Source organism: Penicillium hispanicum, assembly GCF_028827665.1.
Source record: "Penicillium hispanicum strain IBT 35686 chromosome Unknown utg000001l_segment0_segment0, whole genome shotgun sequence".
NCBI lineage: Eukaryota > Fungi > Ascomycota > Eurotiomycetes > Eurotiales > Aspergillaceae > Penicillium > Penicillium hispanicum.
Window position 1 is genome coordinate 624,402 of NW_026623193.1, and position 25,725 is coordinate 650,126.

General features: G+C 49.3%; 9 protein-coding genes across 9 annotated transcripts; 2 read left to right on the forward strand and 7 right to left on the reverse strand.

Moving 5' to 3' along the window:
- Positions 1-104: 104 nt before the first annotated feature.
- On the reverse strand, positions 105-1,337 carry N7459_000240 (GTPase GUF1; the record flags this gene model as incomplete). The annotated part of the gene is made up of 1 exon (XM_056939425.1): positions 105-1,337. One exon carries the CDS (start codon positions 1,335-1,337, stop codon positions 105-107), a length of 1,233 nt encoding a protein of 410 aa, XP_056803705.1.
- Positions 1,338-1,417: 80 nt separating this feature from the next.
- N7459_000241 (GTP-binding protein GUF1) lies at positions 1,418-2,167 on the reverse strand (the record flags this gene model as incomplete). Its single annotated transcript, XM_056939426.1, has 1 exon — positions 1,418-2,167. The coding sequence occupies one exon, from the start codon at positions 2,165-2,167 to the stop codon at positions 1,418-1,420; it is 750 nt and encodes a 249-aa protein (XP_056803706.1).
- Positions 2,168-2,391: 224 nt separating this feature from the next.
- On the forward strand, positions 2,392-3,487 carry N7459_000242 (spindle checkpoint protein MAD2; the record flags this gene model as incomplete). The annotated part of the gene is made up of 8 exons (XM_056939427.1): positions 2,392-2,440; positions 2,497-2,522; positions 2,575-2,600; positions 2,659-2,697; positions 2,755-2,783; positions 2,857-3,002; positions 3,059-3,132; positions 3,196-3,487. The coding sequence occupies 8 exons, from the start codon at positions 2,392-2,394 to the stop codon at positions 3,485-3,487; spliced, it is 681 nt and encodes a 226-aa protein (XP_056803707.1).
- A 152-nt stretch (positions 3,488-3,639) lies between these two features.
- On the reverse strand, positions 3,640-4,573 carry N7459_000243 (DUF218 domain protein; the record flags this gene model as incomplete). The annotated part of the gene is made up of 4 exons (XM_056939428.1): positions 3,640-4,191; positions 4,259-4,310; positions 4,380-4,503; positions 4,552-4,573. Coding segments are annotated over 4 exons (750 nt in total), but the record flags the coding sequence as incomplete, so codon positions are not given.
- A 622-nt stretch (positions 4,574-5,195) lies between these two features.
- Positions 5,196-10,734, reverse strand: N7459_000244 (uncharacterized protein; the record flags this gene model as incomplete). Its single annotated transcript, XM_056939429.1, has 6 exons — positions 5,196-6,205; positions 6,266-7,314; positions 7,371-9,072; positions 9,131-9,452; positions 9,509-9,754; positions 9,808-10,734. 6 exons carry the CDS (start codon positions 10,732-10,734, stop codon positions 5,196-5,198), a joined length of 5,256 nt encoding a protein of 1,751 aa, XP_056803709.1.
- Positions 10,735-11,129: 395 nt separating this feature from the next.
- Positions 11,130-12,363, reverse strand: N7459_000245 (uncharacterized protein; the record flags this gene model as incomplete). Its single annotated transcript, XM_056939430.1, has 2 exons — positions 11,130-11,896; positions 11,964-12,363. 2 exons carry the CDS (start codon positions 12,361-12,363, stop codon positions 11,130-11,132), a joined length of 1,167 nt encoding a protein of 388 aa, XP_056803710.1.
- A 2,327-nt stretch (positions 12,364-14,690) lies between these two features.
- N7459_000246 (double-stranded RNA binding motif domain-containing protein) lies at positions 14,691-15,523 on the reverse strand (the record flags this gene model as incomplete). Its single annotated transcript, XM_056939431.1, has 2 exons — positions 14,691-15,383; positions 15,434-15,523. 2 exons carry the CDS (start codon positions 15,521-15,523, stop codon positions 14,691-14,693), a joined length of 783 nt encoding a protein of 260 aa, XP_056803711.1.
- A 5,488-nt stretch (positions 15,524-21,011) lies between these two features.
- Positions 21,012-22,139, forward strand: N7459_000247 (putative pathogenicity factor; the record flags this gene model as incomplete). Its single annotated transcript, XM_056939432.1, has 1 exon — positions 21,012-22,139. One exon carries the CDS (start codon positions 21,012-21,014, stop codon positions 22,137-22,139), a length of 1,128 nt encoding a protein of 375 aa, XP_056803712.1.
- Positions 22,140-22,633: 494 nt separating this feature from the next.
- Positions 22,634-25,212, reverse strand: N7459_000248 (SNF1 family serine/threonine-protein kinase; the record flags this gene model as incomplete). Its single annotated transcript, XM_056939433.1, has 4 exons — positions 22,634-23,199; positions 23,249-23,851; positions 23,919-24,754; positions 24,824-25,212. 4 exons carry the CDS (start codon positions 25,210-25,212, stop codon positions 22,634-22,636), a joined length of 2,394 nt encoding a protein of 797 aa, XP_056803713.1.
- Between the last annotated feature and the right edge of the window lie 513 nt (positions 25,213-25,725).

Here is a 25,725-nt window from a genome sequence, read left to right on the forward strand (position 1 = left end):
GGAAGAGGCAAAACTAAAGTGAACACCACATCTACAGAGGTCAAATGATAGAGAATATAATGGTATGCTTTTTGTACAGACGGTGTTTGATCTAATATACATCATTATTTTGCTAGGAATGCTTGGAATGCTTTGTGTTCAATCACCACGTTCCCCACAGCCCGCAGCCTTTTGCGGCCTTCTTTCTGCTTCTCCAACAGCTTCCGGCGCCGACTAACATCACTGGCATGCAGCTTGGCCAAGACATCCTTTCGGTAAGGTTTGATTGTTTCACGGGCAATGATCTTCCTGCCAACTGCAGCCTGGATGATGATTTCGAAGAGCTGCCGATCGACATGTTCTTTGAACTTGGTCACCCACAGTCTGCCCTGCCGATTGACTTGACTCATGTGCATAATCCGCGACACAGCATCTACTGGAACCTTGTTGACCAGAAGCTGAAGCTTGACAATGTTTCCAGCTCGCCAAGCTGATTCTTCATAGTCCAGGCTGGCATAACCTTTTGTAGATCCCTTCAATTTGCCGAAGAAGTCGTCCACTAAATGCGCCAGGGGCAGCTCATACTTGAGAATGACCTGGCTAGAAGTGAAGTACTCAATGCTCTGTTGCTCGCCTCGGTTGGACTCGCAGAGCTCAATGGCCTTTCCAAGATATTCCTCTGGGAATGTCAAGGTGGCCAACACATATGGCTCCTGGACTTCGGCCACTTTTAGACGAACGTTATCGTCATCAGGGAACTTTGCGGGATTGGTGATAATATCCTCAGTACCATCTTTCCAAACCACCTTGACAGGGACCGAGGGAGGTGTGATGATTATGCTGGCGCCATGTTCCTGCTTCAGGCGGTCTTCAAACACCGAGCAGTGAAGCGTGCCTAGGAAACCCATGCGAAACCCAGCTCCCAAAGCCTCAGATGATTCTTTCTGGACTGTGACACTGCGATCGTTAAGGACAAGCTGGTTGATACTGTCCTCCAAATGTTCGAAATGGTCTGCATTCACAGGATACACAGCCACAAAGACCATGGACTTGGGCTCTTCGAATCCCGGCAGAGGCTCAACAGCCTTTTCAGACCCCACTTTGGTAAAGGTATCGCCGATCTTGGCCTCCTTGCTGCGTTTCATGCCGGGGTTGAAGTAGATATAGCCGACTTGGCCTGCACGTAGGACCGTCTGTGCGGTCTCCGTGGGATACATAATCCCGACTTCACCCACATAGTATTTGATGCCGGTTGCGAACGAAACGAGTTGCTGGCCTGCACGCACTTCGCCGTCGAAAACGCGCACCAGAAGAATGACGCCCTTGTAGGAATCGTACCAAGAGTCGACAAGCAGCATACGAAGTGGTTTCGTAGCATCACCGACAGGTCTGGGTTGGTCTGTTAGCACAAGAAAAGCAATATGCGAAAGGGATTTCTTCACACATACGCAGGGATTTTCTCGACTACCGTGGGGAGCACCGCATCAACATTCAACCCTGTCTTGGCCGAGACCCGGACTGCATTTTCGGTGTCAAGCTCAAATGAGTTCTTCATTTGCTCCAGAGCCCGCTCTGTATCCGCCGACGGCAAATCGACCTTGTTGATGACAGGAATCAACTCGAGGCCCTGCGCAAAGGCCAAGTAAAAGTTGGCGACAGTCTGCGCTTGGACGCCCTGACTAGCATCCACCAGCAATAAAGCACCTCCGCAGCTAGCATAGCTGCGCGATACTTCTGCGCGAAAGTCCACATGTCCTGGAGTGTCGACTAAGTGTAGCAGATAATCCTCGCCCTGGTGGTTGTAGATCATTGTGCACGTTTGCGCCTTGACGGTGATTCCTCGCTCGCGTTCGACATCCAGCTTATCCAAAACCTGCTTGTTTGTCCCAGGTTTAATCGTGCCAGTGAGCTCGAGTAGTCGATCAGAAAGTGTGCTCTTGCCATGGTCGACGTGCGCGACGATGCAGAAGTTGCGATAACGATCAAGGGGGATAGCGGCAATTCGTTGTTCGAGATCCGTGTCTGGCGAAGTTGGAGGCGCCTTTGACCGAGACGCACTCCACGCTGTCGAGCTTGTGAAGGTTCGTAATGAATAGCGGGATAAAAGGCTAGCCGGCGGCGTGAGGCTCGCAGCCGGAGATTTCGGCGCTGCGCTCAGCCATCGGGCTAGTTGCAGACATCCCCGCATCGGGATTCCTGCAATGACATGGACAAGGGCCAATTGCCTTGCTCTGTCGTAGATGAGGAGGGTGATTCTAGGATCGTGTCGTGGGATCTAGTGCGCATCCGATCCGTGCAGCCTGCGGAGAAAAAAGGGCTCCCCGGGCGGTGACGGTGGCCGATCGCCGCGGTGACTATCGGCATAAACAAACTCTCCCACAACTCACTGACGGAGCAGTCTACCATCTCACCATGCCCGAGACCAAGGACAAGTCCAAAGTGCACAAGCTGTCAATCAAAGGTGTGTGGGCATTATATTTCCATCTTGAGAGTACCAGGAAGCTTACAACACGATAGGATCGGCCAAGCTTGTGGCCGAATTCGTGAGTTGCCGTTCCCCTCGCAGATCGTCGCTGTGCACTAACGATATTCCAGTTTGAGTTCTCGATCAATTCTATCCTGTAAGTCTCGCAGTGACAATTTGAATAGTGACAGTGGCTCATGATAACCATTATCCAGTTTCCAACGAGGTGTTTACCCTCCCGAGGATTTCATCACGTATGTAACAACCCAATGCTTTGCGTGCAGGTGATTCAGCAAGCTAAACGGTCACAGTGTTAAGAAATATGGCCTCAATATGCTCGGTTCGTTTATTCCATCCCTCGGCATCCTGATCACCGCCCGCTCTGTTTCGTTCTAGTTTAACACCAAGGACAGTGTCAGCCGACGATCAAGTGAAGGCGTACATCAAGAAGATCATGTCGCAATTGAATAAGTGGATGGCTGGTGGGAAGATTTCAAAGCTTGTGGTCGTTATTACTGATCGTGAGACTGGAGACCATGTGGAGCGATGGCAGTTTGACGTATGTTTTGGATGTCCCGGTACCTGGTTCTTTGTCTAACGGTGGACCTTATTCAGGTTGAGATCTTCGGCAAGTCTTCAAAGAGCAAGAGCTCTCGGTCATCTGCAGACAAGGAGAATGCCACTCCCCGGTCAGTCCGGTCTTCCCTCTCGCAGCTTTCTTTGGTTCTCGCTAACACTCTTTCAATGAACAGAGACGCGGATTCCCAGACACCCGAGCCTGTCGAGAAGACAGAAAAGGAGATCCAGGATGAGATCCAGGCCATCTTCCGTCAGATAACCGCTTCGGTTACTTTTCTCCCCGTCTTAGATGGAGATTGCACATTCAACGTCCTCGTCTACGCCGATGCCGACTCGGAAGTGCCAGTGGAATGGGGTGATAGCGACGCGAAGGAGATCAAGAACGCCGAAAAGGTTCAACTGCGAAGCTTTAGCACCAACAACCACCGAGTTGGTACCCTCGTCAGCTACCGGATGGCAGACTAAGAGCTTGTTATTACGTTATGATCGACTACGAAAGATGCTCTATGCATTGGCGTTTGGAGGGGGCGGGTTGCGTCTCTTGTTATTTTTGAATCAGCCCGAGAGATATGGTCTCTAATGAATACTGCATTATTTCACTAGAAGATTCATCATACGTCCTTGCCATGATACCAAGGCAATGCTTCCATCATCGGGAACCATTCATTGCCAGCCCCAGCGTCCCAGCGGACCAATTGCTCCACGGCATCCTCTAGCTTTGAATCCACCAAGATGACCTTTTCCATCCCTGACAGCCAACCTCGTTTTGCTCGCTTGCCGGATAGTTCTTCATCCACGCCATACAAATCTCGCCTCCATAATCCAATGCCTCTGGAAGTCTCACCCTGGATCAATGTTTCCAAAGGAGTAACTTCCTCCGGGGGGTTAATACCAACCACGCAAATCTTCTTGCTATCTGTTAGTGGCTTGCGATCCGCTCGAGGAAGTAATCCGACCGCAGGGAAATGGCATTCCATGAACCGTGCTCTTTTAAATTCATGGGTCACTATAGTAACTCGGTGCGGATAAACCCCGGTGTATAATCGGAATCGAAGCAGTGAGAACAAAACATTTTGGTAAGAATCGGTAGCATGAGTCTCTGCAATGACTCGTGATGGATCAATCTGCAGCGTGCGCGACTGGAAATAGTTGTTGTCTTTGGCCAGGTTCTGCGAGTTCCGATTAGCACAGCCACTTGGGCGCATTCGGTCGAGGCTGGACATAGAAATAACTTACGAGGTAGGATTGGCCCTCACTGAGGCTTGTTCTCGGTTTCTTCGTTGGGCCTCTGGAATTAGTGAGCTATGTGTCCAGGATTTGAGTTGTCACCACTCGTGGACTGAGTCATATTGCCTACCCAGAGAAGATGAGTACACCGCGTGGATCTTCCGCGAGTGCTTTCAATCCAGCCTTAGAATGTTCAATAAATGTCGGCGTCTCTCCCTTTTGGAAAGGCTCGATTAACCTGTTAAGTGTTGAGTCTTCAATCTAACAGAGATAGTGTTCAACATATATTGGGAGCAGCTAACCATTCATCTTCCGAGGCTCCATTGTGTGGGCCCCCTGTATAGATGGCATGACAACAGACAACTATAAGATGATTGGGTGTCTGAACAGTACAGGAGTGCATCGTGAACATGTATGATGGTGTGTCTGGATTTCCTGATTTGCCCAAGGAGTTGCACTCGAGTGCTCAGGAACCGTTGAAGTTGTCGTTCGCTGAAATTGGTCCGTGCACCATCCAAGTATAGACGAATCTAAAACGTTGAAAGACGCAGAAGGTAGGGAAGCTCTGACAATTATACTCTACCTATTTTTCTTCCTATTTTAGGATCTTTGTCTCCCCCCTCCCTTCCCGGGAGATTCATGGGTATCTCAAAGTACGTATACTGCACAAGGTGTTCGATACCCCACTTCGACTAGTTATATCTTCAAAATTATGACAGAAGCATCCAGCGCGGCGTACCTAACTATGCACAGTAGAACTATGTTTCCATGATCCTGGTAGTGGGGATACCACAATCACTTACACCCGCGCATTGAAAGAGGACGAAGTCAATTGCAAACAGAAAACATAGCCAGTTATCATCGAGTCAGCAAAAGCAATGACTGCATCGAATCGATCAATAAATAGAAACAAAAATCCCGAACGAACAAAAATACTCGTCAACCGCTAATCATTGGCAACGCGATTCCATAGGGTGATCTCATCCATCTCTTGCTCAGTGGCGCGAAGCCACCTATACTGTGCCATTTGATTGTAGTCCCAAAACATCCTAGTCGAGGCCAATCTCTTGGCGACTTCGTTTGCCTCGAAAAGACCCACAAGGATTCTTTTGCCAGGATGCTGCTTCGCTTGCTCCTGGCAGAACCGGAACATCACTTCTTGTTTAGTTGGGAAGTCTGGGTCAACCACGAAGTGTCCAGGCTCACGGGAGACAGCCTTCTGCCACCTGGGGTTGTGGTGTTGAACAGTGGAAAGAGCCGGAGGCCCGTATGTAGTCAAATTGACCCATGCCTCCGCTGCCATTTCGAGCGGAGTGCTACCAGTTGAGTTCTCCCGGTAGAGAAGGTCGGGGCGGTAGTCAAACATTAACTTCAGGATCTGAGTGAAGCCTTTCTTAACCGCTTCGTGAACAGGAGTGTTTCCGGCTCCATCGAAGAACTCCAGGTGCTTTTGGCCAGTCGGTTCGGCAAGCTCCAGCAATATCTTTGCAACGGCTGTCGCGGTGTCCATATTGACCTTGTTAGTGGGAATGCTTCCCAGTAAGTGAGCAGCGCCTGGCCTATGCTCAGGGAGCGAGAAAATCCAGTGAGCAAAGGGTGTCCTCGACACCTCACCAGCCCGTTCAAGTACCATCGAGGGGACCAAGTTCTGGTCTAGCAGCTCGATGAACGGCGACAACTCTTCTGGGTTGGTGCAGACCTTGGAATCAAGCGAAAGCAGCAGCAGGTGAAGTAGATTGTTTGCGAGGGAATCGCGAACTGCCTGGTTGGCGCCCGCGCGGATCAAGATCCGAGCAAAGCTGAGTCTATGAAGCGAAAAGGCCAAAGCGAGAGGCGTGTGTCCATTTTGAGAGCGAACCTCCAAGCATTCAGGGTGGTGATCAACGAGATATTGAACCAGGCGCTCTGATTCCTCGCATGGCTTGGACATCACAGCGCAATGCAGAACGCGATTATCTACTCGGGTTGTCAGCTTGATTCCCATGTGTCAATGGGTCGAGGCTGTTGGTGACTCACTTCTTGCATGTAGCCAGTTCAAAACAGTTCCTTCCAGCCCAAGATTGGACTGCGCAATTCTATGCACGTTATCATCGTCCTTGTGCGATTCCAAGTATTCAAGGTAGCACCGAGAAGGCCCAGTGCCAAGGAACCACTCCACACTAGCCAGATTGCCCTGGAAAGCAGCGATCAGAAGCGGTGGACGCTGCGCCGAGCGAGGTTCTTGCTCTTGGCGTCCAGCGTTCGCCCAATCGGCACGCTTTTTACCCCGGATTGTTAGGCCGGGGTAGTGACGAGGTTCCTTCGTGGCCTCGACACCAGAGTCTTCACTCATTTTAGTGAGCGGAAGGCCAGAGCCGGTGAGACGGATAAGCGTAGAAAGACATTCGATGCGCCCCAGTGAAATAGCGAGCTGGAAGGTTTTCGGTGATGTCAGGAATTCGGATCTCTGAGTTGGGTATCTAGACACAAGGTCTTTCCCTATCTTCAACAGAAACTCGAAGAGAGGAACATCATTCTTGTACACCGCGTAGGCTAAAATATTGCTCGGCTTGCCGTAAAGCATGTGGGTACCCGGAGAACGGTTCATGTATCCGTTCAAATCCGCAAGATCAGATGGACAGTATCTGGGTGTGAGTTTGCCAGAATCTTGATCCAGGAACCGTTCAACTGGGATATCTCTCTGAAGTGCTTCCAGAGGGCAAATATCGCTCACCACGTGGTTGGTAGATTCGCCAACGTTCTCATGTGTGAACTGATCATCGACAGTCTGACCAACAATATTGAGGCCTTCGTCGTCGGACGAACCATCGTCCGTATCGCCTTCTGAGTTGATCTCAAATCGCTTTTGACCTTGAGGCTCTTTCTCCTTGTACTGGAGGCGTAAGATCTGAAGGATTACTTTTGCAGCTTCAAGGTGACCACGCAGAATCGCAATGGAAAGACAGCTGAGGCCTTGCACATCGTATATTGCAATTTCCAAGGGATCTTGATCTTTTGACGGACCCCACATTCCGAGAGTCCGAGCCTTGATGGCATCGACGTCACCGTTCCAAGCCGCCTCGAACCTGTCATACAAGTGTTAGCAACGTCTTTTCATTCCGGTCAACCAGGAATTTCATACAAATCCAAGTACGCCTCTCGGGTAGCGTCCGTGACAGTCGGCAGTGGGAATTTGAACTCCACCTTGAAAGGCTGAGTATTGGAGTTTCGGGTGTGTTTGTGAGGAGGGTGGTGGGGTTTCTGTGCATCAGGGTGCAGTTCTGTGTATGTCTTCGCGCCCCTTGCTAGTATCTCCGTTTCCAGAGTCTTATATTCCTTGAACAACCGGGTAATAGCCTCTCTTTTCTCGGCAACTCCCGGCTGTGTTTTCTTCTCTTCGTCCTCTTCCGCAGATTTGCTGGTTTTGTGAGCATCCTCAAGCAAAAACTGTGCAGCGAACCTCTTGTAGCTTCCTGGCTCATAGTCCGCCAGGTACGCTTCATCATCTTTCTCAAAGCTGAATTTTGCAGGTCGCCGAAATCCAAACCCAAGCATTGGCGTTCCCGGCTTTACGCCTTTGATGAAGTTTTCAAGGCTCAGTAGGCATGTCCGCACGGCATCCAAAAGGGACTTTCCTATTTGCCAGGTTGGCTTAAATTCGCTGTTTGGATCAGCTCCACGACGGAGAAGATCGAGGGCAAGCAAAGGCATATCGTTTTCAACGGCGTGCATGATTGGTTGCTCGGAGATCATATTTGAGAGGTTCTCAAGCTGACCCGCGTTTAGGGTCTCATTCGTTTGTGTTTTGGAAGCTTTTATGAACTCGTCACGTTCAATGGCTGGTTTGGCGCCTGCTTCCAGAAGCTTAGTTGCTGCAACGGAATTGTGAGCTTTCAGAGCAACTATCAGAGCAGTTGCAGCTGTTGCCGATCTCCACGTGCCGTTGATGGCCAAATGGTTGATCGCCCGTTGTACAGCAGGCCCATCATGCTCCATGTAAATGTCGAGCAGCTCGGTGTACTTGGTCTGGGCGACGTAATGCAGCGGTGTGCTTTGGGTCAAGTCAGCTTGGGCAGGTGAAGCACCAAGCTGCAGTAGAGTTCGGGACATTTCAAGCGCTTGATCCAGAGGAAGGGCAAGAACCAGAACTAAAGTCAGAATAGCAGCTCGGGGCGTCTTGTTGAAATCATTGATCTGCTTGATTGGCAATAAAATGTCGGCACCAAAAGAGCTGACAAGTTCTTTGACCGCATCGACACGGCAGTGGAGAATAGCGAGGTGCAAAGGAGTGGCGTGGCTATCCCATGCAACAGTATTGATGTCGTAGATATCTGGCTCAAGCTGGTTCTCTTCAATATCATCATTGGAGTCATCATCCTGTTCTGTGTCGGTCTTGTTGACCTTGACGTAAGAAGCCGATGTATGAGACACGCCGTCTGTATTGTCGTTTATTTTGCCCTTATCATCATCTTCCGAAGGAGAATTTGGTTTCTGAGCCTCTGTAGACTTGCGAAGGGTTTCTTGCTTCTTGGCCTCCTCTTCCTCGTTTTCATTACTCTTATTAAGAAGAATGCGGATTATCTCAACATCCCCTCGAGCAGCAGCGAGGTGCAGCGCCGTCTTCCCATCTGCCATCCTTGATATGAGCCGGGCACCATGATCCACCAGACATTGAACGACTTCGGGACTAGAGGACATGCAGGCCAACTGAAGGGGTGTACGGCCGGTATAGTCTCTCCGATTCGGATCAGCGTCTTCATGAGCTAGGAACTCTTTGATAGATCCTAGGTCTTTGCTCACGATAGCCTGACACAATTTCTCGGTGCGACCAACATAGGCCATTTCTGTTTTCATTGTTAATAACAACCTGGATAGAAAAGCAAGCTTCCACACATCACTTACCTGTCCACTCAGTATCCGTGATTGGGTTGAAACTGCCAATTTCCTGGCGACCTGGGTCATCCTTGATGAAGTTGACATTGCCAGAAATGTAGATCTTGCTCTCTTCTTCTGCGACCTTGACTTCCTCGTCGGTAACGGGCTGGGGGCAGAAGCCACAACAGTCACCAACCACGCTGTCAACGTCACCGACAAAAGCTGGGTGGCGATGAAGATGGACTTCTCGATCCTTCTTCCGATTCCATTCAGCATTCAAGAGAATATCCTTGGTATATAACAGCTTTTCAATCTTCCGCGCATTGAATCTGCGGCCGTACGGAATTGTCTGTTATGTGATTAGTATTGACTCGACCACAAGAGGAAGGGTAGAATGAAGCATACGAGGGTATGATAGTCAGACACTTGGTCTTCCTCTTGCCATTCTGGCACCTCATCCTCCCAGTCGTTCTTAATGTTCCCCCGCAGTTGCTTTCCTAGGCGTCGCAAGTACATATTGACGGGAGGGCGGCCACGTTCATTTCGCCTCTTCTGCAGATAGTCATCGCGGTCGCTGGATTTTGGAAGCTTCTCCAAAACCAAAAGCCGCGCAAGGCCTTCGGTTCTCGTAAAACTTCGCTCAAAGATAGTCTGTTCGAGACATTAGCCCAGGAACTGCTGTCGAGGATAGAGCAAATGCTTACTGGGTCTACCCGAGATCGATCCAGTGGAGACCAGAAGACTTCGAAGCCACGGTGAGAATATTTCGAAAGTCGATTCTCGTACGACGGCGATCGTCGAGTCAGGTCTATCTGGTTTGTCTGAGTGATGAAAGCGGCAATCGCACGAGGCGAGGCCCAGACCTGTTTCCCATCGTAGGCCACCGTGGAACAGTCAACGTCAAAACCGGTGAGAATCTCAGCCACCGAGTGGTAGATCCGAAGCACAATCTGGACGTGGCGGGTGGGATACTGCGAGACGATGGTGATGGTGTTTTTGGTCCTGACCACCGTCGTCTCGTACAAGATCGTATTCCGAATCTTGTCCTCGATGTGCTTGATTTTGTCAATTGCCTGTTCCTCCGTCAAGCCATACAAGAACAGGTCCACGTCTGAAGCCGGAGCAAATTCTTCATGGTAGTACTGACGAAGACCACGCTTGGACTTGCGAGCCTTCTCTGGCACAGGGAGCAGCGACGTTACCACAGCGCTGCCGGCAACTACCACGTTGGACCAGTCCAGATCGCCCAACGCGCCCTCGGTGAACAAAGCGAAATTGCTTTGAAATTCTTCCAGTGTCGGCACCACGGCCGGTGAGCCATTAGCCTTGCGCTGGTCCTCTCTCAGCGGCAGAAGATACTTCTCCTTATCTTCTGGTGCTTCTGTGGCCAAATCGCGCGCTCGCACGCCGAGCTCAGTAGGACCAGCGGTCCGATAGAGAGGCACGACGTTGACATGGTTGTCCTTCACAGCAGCCAAGCGCGACGGATCCTGGGCAAAGACTTTGCGCAGAGCCGCATCCTGATCAAGATAAGGCTGGACCAGGTCGCTGATAGCGGTCTCCGGGTGGGCATGGACATAGCTCAAGAACTCGTCGTGTTGCACCGGAACTGGTGGCAATGAAAGGGCCATTGTGTGGACTGGGAGATCAATGAGAACCGATGGGACAGCGATGCAACTGCGAGAAGTCCCTCCAGAATCTCGTGCGAGGCGGCCTCATCTTGGAACACGAGTTGCGGGTCTGGACTAGCCGGAGTTTAGTTAGATCTTGCGAGCGGGGATTTGCTTCCGCCACAAGACTCGCTTGAGGCTCAATTGGAGAAAAGTATCGCCGTTGAGTTGAGAATATCGCCTGTTCAACCGCTTCGTCTTCTCTTCTCCCCTTTAAACCACTCTTGTATTCTTGTCACCCCCAGTTCCTCTTGTTCGAGACTATTGATCTAGGAGCAGTCCAGAATTATTCCATTCAGTCATGATTCATGCCTAGATCTTGCTTCTTATCATAAGCACATTAAAAGATCTCGACATCACACTCCCACGTTCTCCGAATATCCTTTGGGGTACCAATTGATCTTGTTTAACGTAACCCCTTTGGCGAACATCTTGTAGCTGTCCGCATTCACCACCGTCTCGTCCATCTCTTCCTTGTCGAAGGCCAGCAGCCGACAAAACTTCGTCCGATACGCAGTGACTTGTTGTTGATATCCGGGGGGACGAAAGGCCACATCGGTAACTAATATTCTCATGATTAGCTCTGGCTTCTTACCCACATCCGATGTCCACATACTTCGGTCATTCACCCAATGCATCACCTCGTGGAGGAACGTCGTGCTGGGTGTCTCCTGGTTATCCAGGGCCTTGTCCAGATCTGACGTCTCCGTGATCTCGTCCTGGTCCTGGATTGCTTGATCGAGGCTTTTCAGCTTGAACTTGTCTCGACACAGCATAATCATCGTGACGTCGCTGAAGTAACCTCCACCACTGCCTTGGCATGGAGAACTCAGCGCAAAGGTTCGCGGCTTGTCCGACGAAGCCAATACCACCGTCTTCATGTCGTACACATTGGGCTTGACCTGCGGCGAGAAATACTGCAGCAGATAGTAGCCAACCACGTCCTGGTCCGTAATCTTTTTTGACGGATCCACCTCTTCGTTATACGCCTTGATCGTCTTGTCCTTCGGCTCGATCCCCAGATCCCCCAGCGTGGTCACCTTTCGCATGTCCTCGTCGCCGCATTCCATTTTCAAGAGCTGCTCATCCATCCTCAGCCGACCCGCGGCCACCACGAAGTTGTCTGGCGCAGAGCAGATGCCAAGTTAGCCCTCCTGTCCATGGAATGCAGCAGCCGGAAGTGAACTCACAATGAGCAATATTCAACCGCTGATGCCCGTCGGTAATGACGAACGGGAGCGATGCTTCATCGAGCTCGGGAAATTCACAGGCATTGGCCACGTCATACCTCACCCCAAAGGAGATATACGCCATGTTCAGGATCTTGATGTTTTCATCGTTGCGCTCGAGAGTGCTGGTAAGTAATTTGTCGATTGCGTCCACGGCGTTTTGGGCGAGTTGGGCCGCATCCTGGAGCGTCTGGTCCATGGGCTCGTCCGCACACGACCCTTTCTTGCCCGCAGGGATCATTTCCAGCAGCTCGCTGGCGACGAGGTCTTTGGGGTCGCGATCTTCCGGGTCGGTCCTCGCGACCGACCCGACCACGAGGCCAACGATGACCAGCAGCGGCTGGAGCCGGGAAGGTATCATGGTGAACGGAGAGCGAATTGAGCCACGGCGTCCATGCCAGAACGGAGAGAGCTAAAACGAGAGATTTGAGCCTTCGATATCATATCATCTTGTTATAAGACGCGGGCGCACTGGGCTCTGGTACTCACGCCCGAATGTCACCCTATGGAAATCTGCCAGAAGCCTCCCTGTGGGTCGCATTGAAGGATCCATTATGGTATATGCATTCGATATGACTGTACCGGTAGATCTGACCGTCCTTGCTTTGGCCTGGTGCCCCGTTTCCCGCTGGGTCCTGCACGAACTTCCTGAGACTTAGGCAGCGTCTGCCTGGACTAACAAGATGAAGGCAAATCATCCCCTGGCCAAAAATGGGAGTATGCAGCTTTTCATGTCAACTGCGCTCGCTCTACCAACAGATCTGAAAGACAATGTGGTTTCCCCTGGTGCTTATATCCAGGTTAGGGAGGTACTACCTAGGTACATTCTTTGGCTAGCTGTCTAGGGAGGGATAACGATGAAATCATTAATACTGAATCGCATAACTAGCTCATACCAATAGCGATTCTTCACGACGTAGCCCCTGTTGCCCGGTGAGGAACCAAGAATGGGCGTTTCTGCTTCGCACTGTCTGGTGCAAGAAGTTGAGGTCCCGCAGGCACCGGAGACGCCATTCAATTGGAGCCTACCATCTTTCAGTATATGCATATACGTCGGACATAGAATTCTTTGATGAGTTACCGCGGAAGCGTAGCCATGTGCATCAGCTCACATCGAGGCTATGGAGGCCCATGTTGTGTTCCATTGAGAAGCCCGGCCGCCCCCGGGGCCATCGCGTTACTTATGTGAATTCTACCTATATGATTTGTGACTGAGCTCCACTATAACTGTGCCCGACGCCCCTAGATTATATAATATTCTGCCAGTCAGAAAATTTTGATAAATTCAGCTAATACAGCGTACACCAGCCCTAGTTCTCAATAATAGCTTACACACAGTGTAGTATAGTCTCTGATAGATACTAGAAATAACATAGTTCCAGTTCGTCCTATACTTACTGCGCAGTAGCTACCAAAATCTCCTTTGTCTGATTATTATTCGCTATATATAAAAGACCAGATCGAAGCTTATAGATTTTAGCTTTAAGCAACGCCTAGAGATTCTTAATAGGATTCAAATCTAGCGAATAAGGTAGCTATTCTATAACCTCGATCTCTATCTTAGCTAAAGCATCCTAAACTATATATATAGTATATATTAGTGTATTATTATACTAAAAAATCCTATCTTTATTTCTTATTAAAATAGGCAAAATTTAGCAATATAAATCCTTAATAATAAAGCGATTAATATGTCACGCACCGGCCGATCGTCCACTGCTGTGTTAGCCTCGCTGCCTCAAAGGTGATACTTCTCTTGGTAGCCACAGTCCCTCCAAGCTTGCCTGTCTCTCGTTATTACCGCCTACTTAGCCTTACGCAGGCTTAGAGTCTATAAGGTGCTTATCCCGAAAGATATATTAATCAAGGCGCCGACTAAGTTAGTCACTTAAGGATTAATATCACTAAGTAAGCTCTTAAGGTCGTTAGATATTAATTAGGGTATCGATTAATATAAAATTAAACGAGAATAAGTTATATTCTAATCTAGTTATTCTAAATAATAATGGTAATTAAACATAAAGAACTAAATATATACTAATAAATAAGCGTCCCTATATATCTGTTACAGACCTAGCGTCAGTAACACACTAAGGCATAAAGATATCGCTTCACTCGAGGCTATATATATGTGAAGAAAAGATCTCGTAAGCCTGCTTTGCCAGTGGCTGGATAGGGAGGTGACGTTGATATTAAGTCACCAGGAATCAGACCAAGGGCTAAAGACCGCTATAGTTATACTGGATTGCTGCTATGTTACAGCCCTCTTAGGGTGCTCTAGGATTTGATGTCCGTATAGGAATGCCTTTGGCTCGTGCTGGCGTTGGATTGTAATATCCCTACCTGTATAGTTCAGCAGCTTGCACTGCCTCATATCCGTGCATAAGAAACACCGCAGCTGAGTAAAAAGAGCCATATAGAACATTCATAATAGCCAGTTCAGCTGTGCCAAGGCGATGACAAAAAAGGAATAGATTTGTTTTTACTTCGCGCTTTCTGATTGATCTCATGGACCTGTCATAAAATAGAGACCAACAATAGGCGCAAGGCACCACCACACTTATTTTTTTGGAAATAGCAGATTATAGACAGCTAAAATTTTGAGAATGTATTCTACAGCTAGCAAGGCTATCAGAGTATACTTGATTCAATTTAAAATAGCAGTAAATTGTAAATAACAAACCAAAGTTATAGAGAACTATGATCATTGCCAATAAGCCCTTTCCCCATTTGCAACCAGAGAGACTTAGAGGCAGAATGCTTTGCTGCCTTCTTAGAAGTGGCTTCCGCATAAGACTGGTGATCTCTGTAATAAACTGTAGCTCCCCACATAGGGGGTTCAAATCTCATTTTCTTCAAAGTGTACTGAGCCAGGCAAGACTCAGCATCTCCCATCTCTTTCAAAGCACTTGTGTAGGCATGGTCATTGATATCTGTTTCGTTTAGGTGGCTGCTTGGCTGGGCAGAGAGTATAGAAACTTGAGAGAGCCCCGGTCGGTGATTAACTCCAGTCTCATAATACACCTGAGAAGCCTGCGCCTGGGAGGCCTGCGCCTGGGAGGCCTGCGTCTGGGAGGCCTGCGCCTGGGAGGCCTGCATCTCAGTGGCCTGCGCCTGGGAGGCCTGCGCCTGAGAGGCCTGCATCTCAGTGGCCTGCGCCTGAGTGAGCAGCCCGCGGCTGTATCCGTGGAATCTTGACAATGTAGCAATAATCTGTTCAATTTCCTGAAGGGGTTTGTTTTTTGCGTATATCCCCAGAGCTTTGAATATGGATGATGTACTATCGACGCTCAAAGTCCGCTTTAGGTTGGTATCGGTGTCTTTGAAAAATTGTATAGCCCCAGGCGAATCAAAGCTATTGTAGAGGTTTCTACTGATATCCTGAAATGTTTGAGCTTCATGAAAAGGATTTGCAATAAAGCGTTTCTTACCGGCAATCGAAGAAGAAACTCAAGATTTGGTTTTTCGTCGGCGTGTTGGGCTATTATGAACTGTTCCCAAATGCGACAACCAAGCGTCATGTCTGAGGGAAAACTTAGTGGAGAGTTCTAGTGGGTGTGGGACTAGACCTTTATACTTGCCTTTATCGTATAAACACACCGAGCCGTCCATTTCGAAGACATTTTGCATCTCAACTGCTTCAAGCTCACACAAGGGAGCCACTTGAACAACTTGGGGGTGCATACTTATTTCGCAATGACCAATCACCGGGATGAAGGGTTCTTGATGGGCTTGATCTGGCGTTGGTCGTGCCAAATTTCTGAGTCTTCGAATAAAAAAAGAAATCTTGGCCATTTTCCTGCGGCTTGCACGATCGCGGAATTTTGAAGATTCTTATACCACTTCTTGAAGAAAGCGGGCGCTATTGACAAAAGAATCCGATGACCCCTTCTTTCTGTGCTCAGCCTCCTTGAGTAGGCGAGGCAGAAAAAAGTCCAAGGCATCTTTCGTAGCGTCGACCTAGACCTGATGACGATCACATGCAATGATACCCAAGTGATGAGGCTCGTTGCTTGACTGAGCCAATAGTACCGCAAATTATAATCTACGTTCTGGGCTGAAGCGGCTGAGAGGGCAATGCATGTCTGCCATGGAGGCCTAACTGGTGTCCTGGTGACTCACTAGTGCAGTCTTCACGTGTAATCTCCTTTCAGGGAAAACAACTCTCTGTTGCGACATCATTCAGAGCACCAATTCTACAGGAATTTCATTTAATGCGACGGGTCATCAATGAGAAGTCCAACTTGCAAAATTCCATGTAATCTTGCAATGTCTACCTCAGAAGAAAAATGTGAGGTCATGAGTTTCCATCCTCGGATCCATTTCCTCTCTTTCTAATACCCAAATAGTCTACCTTCTCGGTTTTGAATGGGCCAAGTCTCAGATAGGCATTTGGATGCATTTCAACCTGCCCCATCTGATTGATGTATCTTCACTCAAGGTAAGCTCCATTCAAGACATACTGATTGGAAGCTAAGAAAGCAAAAGGAAATTCGGAAGATTATAATGATAGAACTGTTTCCATATGACCAGATGCTTAGGGAACTTGGCTTCGAATTACTGTCGCTGGAAGAACCGGAGCCAGCGGCCTTATACTTTTACCGCGAGGTTGGTGCTCTTGTCATTCAGAGCACCAAAAGCACTCAAGTCAGCTTTTACACTTCAGTCCAGAGCCTTCTTTACAGATACCTGGATAGGTGTCATGCGGAGATTTGGAAGGCCATACCATCTCTTCGACGTTCTCCAAATATATCAGGAAACATCTTCGGAGATCCAAGCCACAACGATGAGCCTAAAGTTAGCAATAGGGAGTCTGAAAAGAGAGGCTCTATTCAAAGTGGCTCGTTTCAACCCCCAGAAGGACTTCAGAAGACACAGCAGACTTGTGATGATCATGTCTACACAAGTGCTTTGAAAGAGATGGGAGATGCTGAGTCTTACCTGGCTCAGTACACTTTGAAGCGAATAAGATTTGAACCCCCTATGTGGGGAGCTACAGTTTATTACAGAGATCACCAGTCTTATGCGGAAGCCACTTCTAAGAAGGCAGCAAAGCATTCTGCCTCTAAGTCTCTCTGGTTGCAAATGGGTAAATGCCCTTTGCCAAATTGAAGTCAAACGCGACAAAATTTTAGGAGTGCTAGCAGGAATACAGCTCCCTTATCTGCTTCTCTTCGGGATACCAGGGAATGGATCATGAATAACTTTCTTCTATCAGAGAAGCGAATGGAATGCGCTTGACTTAAATCATCGTTTGATAACTGTAGCTTGATATTCATTTTGGCGAGTCGCAGAACTCCAGTCGTTCAAATTTGAAAGCCACGTCATTCTCTGCACTGGAGTCACAGCTTTCCTTTACTAAAATTGAAGCCAGATCTAGATTGATATTTCTTGCTCTTCACCCTTTTTTCAATCCATCTTTGATTTCCCGGTGCCACGCGTCGTTAAATGCGTCGTTCCAGTCGTTAATGAATTCTCTCGCTTCGTGTTACAGGTAAGTGTATAGTTTCATATTGTGTCCAAATCCTTACTGATAACTGGTAGGTCCACCGCAGGGGGCTTCCAAGGCGTCTGTAAAAAAGGTCGTGACAGCGTCAGAATTATATTCGTTGGCCAAAGAGCGACGCTACAAAACAGCCCACGAAAACCCAGGAAGCTTGACATTTTTCGCTATAGGCAAGTCTCGCATACGGTTGCTTTTGTACAAAGCATTCTAACTCCATTCAGTGAGATAATTCGTCCAACAAGGCTATGCTTTTGAAGATGGTCAATCCAAAGATGCAAGCTCAGGTGGCAATGTTGATGCTAATGATGGTATTGATTATCATGATTTGAAATAAATCACGATATTTTTTTTGATACCAGACAATGAGTGCTGAGCCAAAAGAGTTTCAAGGGTGGAAAATTCATGGTGGAGCCTATGAGCTATGGTTGAAAGGTAGCTGAGGAAAGGTATTCAGTGGATAAATGCGAATAGATCAAGTAATCTATACCAGCCATTAGAAGCAAATATAGAGCCTTTTAGTGCCTTGATCGGGGATGAAATATGATATCCTAGGATGAGTGCAAAGCAAATGAAATTTTCGACACTTCTCCATGTACAAAGATCACCATCCGGGTCTTTCCATGATGACTATACATGAGGGACTCTACAGAAGCTATGTTACAGTCAGGCGTATCTCTGGGCAGTAGGTGGAAACCCTGGAAATGATATATTGTATATAGTGTCGCTTGACTGTGTACACCTCAGGCGGAATCGTTTTTCCTTAATGTCAACCTGGGTGGAATTCAGCAGCTCAGCTCTTACGATTTTGTGGCCTTATTTTCTCGGCATCTACACTGGTTCTACCGTATATTCTCTCATTCAACTGCTAGATTGGATTATTAGTAACAGACTGAATTCTACATGTACTGAATTATAGTTGTACACTAATTCTTCTTATCTGATTGGTTCTTCTTAGTATTTACTATATAGTATCTTCCTAGTGTGATACTTAATTAAATCTAGTTCCTCTTAGAAGTGCTGAGTGGCTTGTACCACAAGAATGTAGGATATTTATAACAACTCTATGGGAATAAAATAATGTTATTTGCCCTATTATATATAGATAGATTTATAAAAGTATCACTTTTAAGAATAGTGTTTGTATAAAAAGCTTAAGGTGGAGGTAATAAGCTTAGCCGCAGTTTATAACCGAAAAGAAAAAGGGAGGAACCGGGCGGGGCTGATAGGGAATCTGATTGGGCGAGACAGATCGTAGGGGCGTAGCAGTGAGTGCAAAGTAGATGGGGTGGAAAGAGAAGAGAGGAGGACAGAGGGAGGTGGAGTGTTTTATATTGGGAGCGACGGAGGGGAGAGGTGACAAGACGGCGTAATGGGGCACTAAACCGGAAATGGCAAAACTAACCGCAACAGGGAATTCACAGGTCCAGTTATTACAGGTTGAGGGGGCAGCGCCCCTTAATGGGTAACCTAGTTAACCAACGAACCACTCATCTTTACCAGTGACGGCAGCAGGGCCCAAGCAAGCTCGGGCAACGGGCCGGCCCCTCTCTGGGGGCGCTTCCGTTCCAGCTCATTACACGCTAGAGCACGACCCTGTTTACTTCGATTACAGCAGGGGACGGGCTTGATCCTTCTGCTTTCCTGCGCGCTCATCTCCGAAGGATCTCAGCTAGGGCCTTTATTCAATGCAAGTTGCTGTATAACTAGGTTGTCTCGAAGACAACACTCATATTGGCATTCACGCAAGTCTGCACAAGCGGTGATATCAGGCACTATTTGCGAGGTTTTTGTCACTCCACTAGGTATCACGTCCGACAAGTACTAGTGGTACCTATGAAACAACCAGCAAAAGGCCAAAGCTGAAGGGGGTAGGGGCAAGGGGATAAAGAAGAATGGTAGGAAGGCCAATTAGCCTGCTGGTTCGCCAGGCCGCTACACGGTGTCAAGATATCATTGTGACAGGTGGTGCTCAATGCCCTTATGTTGACTGCTACGCTTTATAGTACATATTAGATGTAGCTAAAGACGTGGTTAATTTGTTAGGTAATCCTTCTCTAGGCCACTGAGGGCGCCAACGACGTGTCCGCTCTTCCCAGGTAACTTTGAACCAGTCAACTAAAAGCATTCACTGATATCCTTGGTAATGTACTCGTGATGATAGTTCGCTAGGTCTGGAGTGCCCCTAGACTGGTACGTCGTCTTGGAGATAGCGTCATGTTGACGGTCTAGGTTTGTGGCATAATATGGGAATGGGTGGATGATACAAGCCTGCAGCTGTAATCCGCATTCGGTGGAGCTCCGAGTAACCCAGCACTTATGGTCAAGGTTGGTCAAAATAGATGTATGTTATCCACTACTTCCAGAAAGGAATATTGCAAGACGGTGGGGCGGCGGAAAAGACCCGGGGAAGAGAGGCGTCTCCTACTAATAATATGTCAGTGTCTGACCCAATAACCAGAACAGGAAGGGGAGAATACTTGCGAGTTTCTCCGCTGGTTGGGAAGAAGACCATTGCCGGCAATCGCCTCATGTAAGGGCTACTAGGAGCCGCACGGAAGGCACCGTTTCCATACTAGAAGCCAGAATTAGTGACGAGCATCAGCACAGACATTGAGGCTTAAAGACATTCTGACTTCCATGAACCCAAGCTGAAAGAGACCTCGATATGATACTCTCACAGAAGGCATGGACAGGCAGGATCAAGAAGGATACCAATAAATCTTCTAGGCCATATCCGAATGAAAGCATAGAAGACCTACAGGACATATTGTGATATAGAGGACTGCAAAATATAGTGTAGCATAGTGAATCAACATAAAAGGGCTTAGGGGGACCTTATACGCCTAAATATATTGACATAAGAGAGGGAGAGGTGAGTGAAGAGTAAGAATAGAAAGAGAGAAACAGGCAAGATATTTGATATTCATTTGTGTGGTCTCCAAGCCAGAATATTCCACACTAGCTTCGGAGTGCACTTTGGGAATGGTGAATTTGCCGGAAACTTCCCTCAAAGTGGTATATAAGAGATTCTAGCCACTGGTCCCGAGAATGTTCTCTATCCTAACCACGCCTCATCCATCCATCCATTTCTTCTTTCAAACATCAAACAGAAAGGACACCTCGGCCTAGCAGAATCTACCCAAAGAACCAAGGAGATGTCTACTACACCTTCGAGATCGTCTGCCTCCCCAAAATTGCCTGTGGTCGATCCCATGTCGATCCCAAGCATCATCTCGGCACGGCCTATCAACCGGATGCCACGATTTTTGTCATCACCAACACCTGTCTTGTCTCGTACAGAAGCCAACGAGCAGATATATCCTTGGACTGACCCACCAACTGGACGGAACGACCAAGGCATCTCGGAGGAAAGAAGACGTCAACGGGAGCGAGAAAACCCGTTTCAAACCCCAGGCACCTCTGCGCAGAGAGGCCAGAGCAGGAGCCAGAGTCCACACAGACCCCTCAATCCTGACCGTCTGAAGACACCTCGCTTACCCAGCATGAGTCCACAGAGTTCCCCGTCTGGGGGACAATTCGATTCCCCATTACCTCTCCGATCTCGTCTTCCCCAAGCAAAACACCAAGAAAGACAAGACGACTCTCAGCGGGACGAGCTCAGCGAAGAGGATGACCTTCCACAGCAACAGGCAGGCCAGAACCAACTAGAATGGAAGGTACACTGCGAATTCTCGTCGCCATGCCGCATGACCGCCTCGCCAGACGGGATGCACTACCGCAAGGTCGTCTCGCACGTCTTTGGCAGGAACAAGGCATCGACCAAGCTGTTCCCACCGAGCGTGTGGGTTCACTACTGCCGAAAACACTACCAGCGTGCGCGGTACCGCGCCGACCAGTGGCCATTCACGCAGTGTGAGCTGCTCCTCGAGTCTCTGCGTCGCATGGAAGAGTGGGGCGGCGTCGAGAACTTCGCGCTGACGCTTCGACGTCGCGAGGTGATGCGCGTCGACGAGTCCGGTGCGGCCGGGAACCGGAATGCATCCACCTCAGGAGCGCTTCAATCGCGACGCAAGCATCCTACCGCCGTCACCGCACCCGTGCCTGAGTGGCTGCGGCAAAATGTGGGAGTCGGCAACTCTTTCGACGATATTCGACGCATCATCTTGCAGGTCCGCGAGTACATGGTCCGGATGCGTGAGGAGGAGAGAAAGCAGCAAGGCCTGCCCCAGGGGTCGACTGGAGGTGGCTCGGGCTCTGCGTCTGGGAATGATGGATTGAAAAGAAGCAGATGGCGTGCAGCGAATGCTCGATCCAAGGGAAACCAGAGACAGCCGACTAGCCGGGTCAGATTCCCTGATGTCGAGATCTTGCCTACTTTCCGACCCTGGGTTCTGCAGGCTGCGCTGCGGCAGAGAGCAAATGAGCAGATCAACAGAGGCAACGCTAAGGATGGGAAGAATGCCAGCGACAACAGCGACTCTGGGGATAACCATGAAAGCGGCAATCGCGGAAGAAACGGGTCTACTCCGGCGGCTGGAAGTGGAAGAGCGGGTTCCAACCGAGGACAGTCTGCGAGCCAGAGACGCCGCAGTGCACGAGTGTTTCTGAGAATGGTGAATCGAATCTCACCCCGTGGATCGGTGAAGAAGCCAGCCGTGAGGAAAAGGTGATTTAGTCACTCTTGTGACTCGATGCTCGAGTATGATGCTGGCTGACTCAAAATTGAATGTTGATGGATGGGGATGTGTCGGGTGGGAAAACACAAAGGGATTGCGGGAGAAAGTATCTTTTAAGCAATTTAAACTTCACTCAAACTTCACGGCAGACTGTTCGCATTTTTAGTAGAATCATGGATCTTACCTGGAGTGGCCTGGATTTGGTAGAAAAAGAGGGCGTAATGAAGATATGGGCATTTCTGGGGATTTCTGAGAGGATCAAGCAATTGCAAACATAGTATTTTTCTCATGCCTGAAACAGAGAACAACTCCATACAATGTGCCAATACAATCACAAACACGCTTGCTCGGAAAGAACCAAATGCTCAAATATACGATGTACTATCAAATCCACTAGTATCCCAGAAGGGAAATCAAAGATGATTATCGAAATTAAGAAAGTGGCTTTGGTAGAGAAGATTTCATGGTCATCATTAAGATAAGGGCATTTAGCTGGCAACGGCCAGCTGAGCCACGAGGTCAGATGCCACATCGAGGAACGGATATGGGCTAGTAACCTCTTTCTCCTTGTTCTTGAGGCGTTTGCTAATCGGGTACCATTCCGATTCGCCTTGGGCGCGAATAACGTTTTGGTAGCCGTCGCACTTGAAGTCGACCATGTAATTGTTCTCTTCGAGCTGATAGAGCTGGATATCAACAAAGACCCAGACACCGTGTGAGATACTGGGGAGGGCACTTTGTTGTGTGGCTGATGAGGGCCCAGGTGTCGTGCTATTATCAGTTGTAGAGGATGATTTGGCATCTTTGTCCTTGTCCTCGAATGGGGCGGAGATACCGGAAATATGGAAGCGGCGACGCAGTTCTTCGAGGTCACTTCGACTGTTGGACACACTGGTTGAGGCACCTGGTGCCTTCACACCTTCTTTCAACAGACGTGCACGAATGAACCAGGGATCCTTGGGGATATAATAGTCTGATGGCAGGTCAGGGTACTTGCTCTGCAAAGGTTTCGGCTTGTCCGGAGATGGTGTTGCATCGGGTCCAATCTGAGTGCCTTTTAGAAGTCAGTATTGCTAGGGTCTCTGGAGACTTGGATTGCATACCTGATTCGACGGGCTGGATATCCCATACTCCGCCTTGGGCAGCAATTGCCCTGTATAAATACAGCATCGCCTCATACGGCTGATTGCGTGAGCGGATGCCAAACTGCCACTTCCGGGATCGCTTGGGCTGGTGGGTGATAGGATGGCCAATGGGAGGCTCCAGTTTCAATTTGTCCAGATCAACCACACTGCGCGAGTGAGGTTTCAAAGCTCGAGCTGTGGCAACTTGCTCTTCAGGAGACAGCTCTCCGTGCTCAGCTCCTTGACCCTCACTTTTGGCGACTTCTTGCCTATGCTCCTCCAGCATTCTGTCACGAGCTCGCTGCTCTCGATCCCGTTGCTCCATGAGCTGGTCATGGACGTAAGGAAGGCTGGTAGGTAGAATCCGGACATGACTGACACGGGGCTCGTCGAACTCTTCAGGGTCTGCCTGCTGGGTCTCCTCTGGACGTGCGCGTCGGGAAACACTCGGAGTCCTAGCGACTGGAGGCGCAGGGGGTGTCTGAGTTTTAGGTGTAGTTGGAGCTCGATCAGCCGCTGGTCGTACGGGCCCTTTCGGCTGATGCGGGAGATTCTGGGCCATAAGATTGTCTTCTGTTGGAGCTGTTCAAGTCGAGTTAGCATTATTCAAAGGTTACGACCGTGTCCGTAGACAAAAAAAAATTCTCACAGTTTGTTTGCATCATCTCATTCTCAACAACAATAGAGAATGCATCCTTGATCGCGCTGGGTTCTGGGTGCCGTAACGCATCTTCAATATCTTCTCGATCATACCCCATACTTCGTTCGAGCTTCGAAACGGCAATCTGATGGATTTTATGTTGTACAGGAAGTGGCTTCCCGGGAGCAATTTTACCAGAATCAATGGCTTTGTTCGGGTCCATGCCAGTTGCGATGAACTCCTCTGGCGGAGGCTCCAGGTACTTAGGCAGATTCTTTGTGAACCATGGGTCCTGCCGAATCTCTGGGATCGTGATTCTGTGGACCGGATGAACCTGGAGCATTGCTCGGATCAGCCGGGCGGCCCCGGGGGAGATGTATCCGGGAACATGGAAGTTGCCCGCTGCGATTTTCTTGAAAAGGGCGGGAATGTAATCGTCGTCGAAGGGCAGTCTCCCCACCAGCAGCACGTAAAGGATGACACCACAGCTCCAGACATCGACCTCAGGCCCCGCATACAGCTTCCCAGAGATAACCTCTGGGGCAGCGTAGTTTGGGCTACCGCAACTGGTCTTCAAGAAATTCCCATCCGTCATAATATTACTCAATCCGAAATCGGCAATCTTGACATTTTTCTGGCTGTCGATCAAGAGGTTCTCGGGCTTCAGGTCACGATGCACGATCTTGTGTCGGTGGCAGTACTCGACGGCGCAGATAATTTGTTGGAAGAATTTCCGGGCTTCGTCATCGTGGCATTTTCCCTTTCTCACCAGGTAATCGAACAATTCACGCTCGGCGTACTCGAGGACCATCACGATATCGGTTTTTGTTGCAATAACGGTGTATCTGATGAGGCGACGACGTGGTCAGTAATCGAAACTCACAAGGATTGGGGGATCTCAAAGACATCCATACAATTTGATAATATGAGGGTGTCGAAGCAATTGAAGGTACTGAATCTCTCGTTCTACGCGACCAACCATGTCGCGGGACAAGAGCTTGCGGCGTGAAATGATCTTGAGGGCGACTTGACGCCCACTCGGTTGATGGATGGCAAGCTTCACCTTTCCGAAGGACCCCTCACCCAGGATCTTGACCGTCTGGTACTGATCGAGGCGTTGCATGTCCCGCATGGTGGCCGGGGACTGTGTTGCGGTTTCGGACCTGCCGGTCGGGCGCGGTGGCGGCATCGCCATAGCGGAGGGGTTGGAGCTCGCAGCCCTGGTCGGTCGTTCACGCGGTCGGTCGCGGTCGGTCGGGGGCAGGGGAATCGAGAGGTCTTCCTCGTCGAAAGCGGCGGCCATGATGAAGGGACAACGTGACGTGATTGATTTTCCGGGGCGTTCCAGCGGACTTGCTGACTGTGCCGTGGTAACTCGTTCTATTTTTTTCGGCCTCAGACCATCGCCAATCAATCGGTCTCGACCCTCCCCACAGCAGAGCCGAGGGTGGAGCTGAACAGCTTGTGTGCACAGCTGTCGAGGAGCGGGGCGGATGGAGGGGCAAGAGCTGCGTTGGCGAAAGCTCACCGAGTCGATGGCGATGCTCAGGAATGGTCGGGAATAAATCGCGGGAAGCGCAGTCGAAGGCGGCGCGGGAGAGAGTTGGCGCGAATCCTGGGGGAAGGAAATAATGGAGAGAGGAGAAAGTCGGCGGGGGGACGTCGGGGCTTTTTTGCCCGCCAAAATGCAGGGTTTCCCCAGTGCCACCACGTTGAGACCGTCGTAGGAAACCTTGGGGATCCTATAGATCAACTATCAATTACCAGCATCAATTACCAATGATCACCCCTTTAATGCTGGAACTCTGGACTTTTA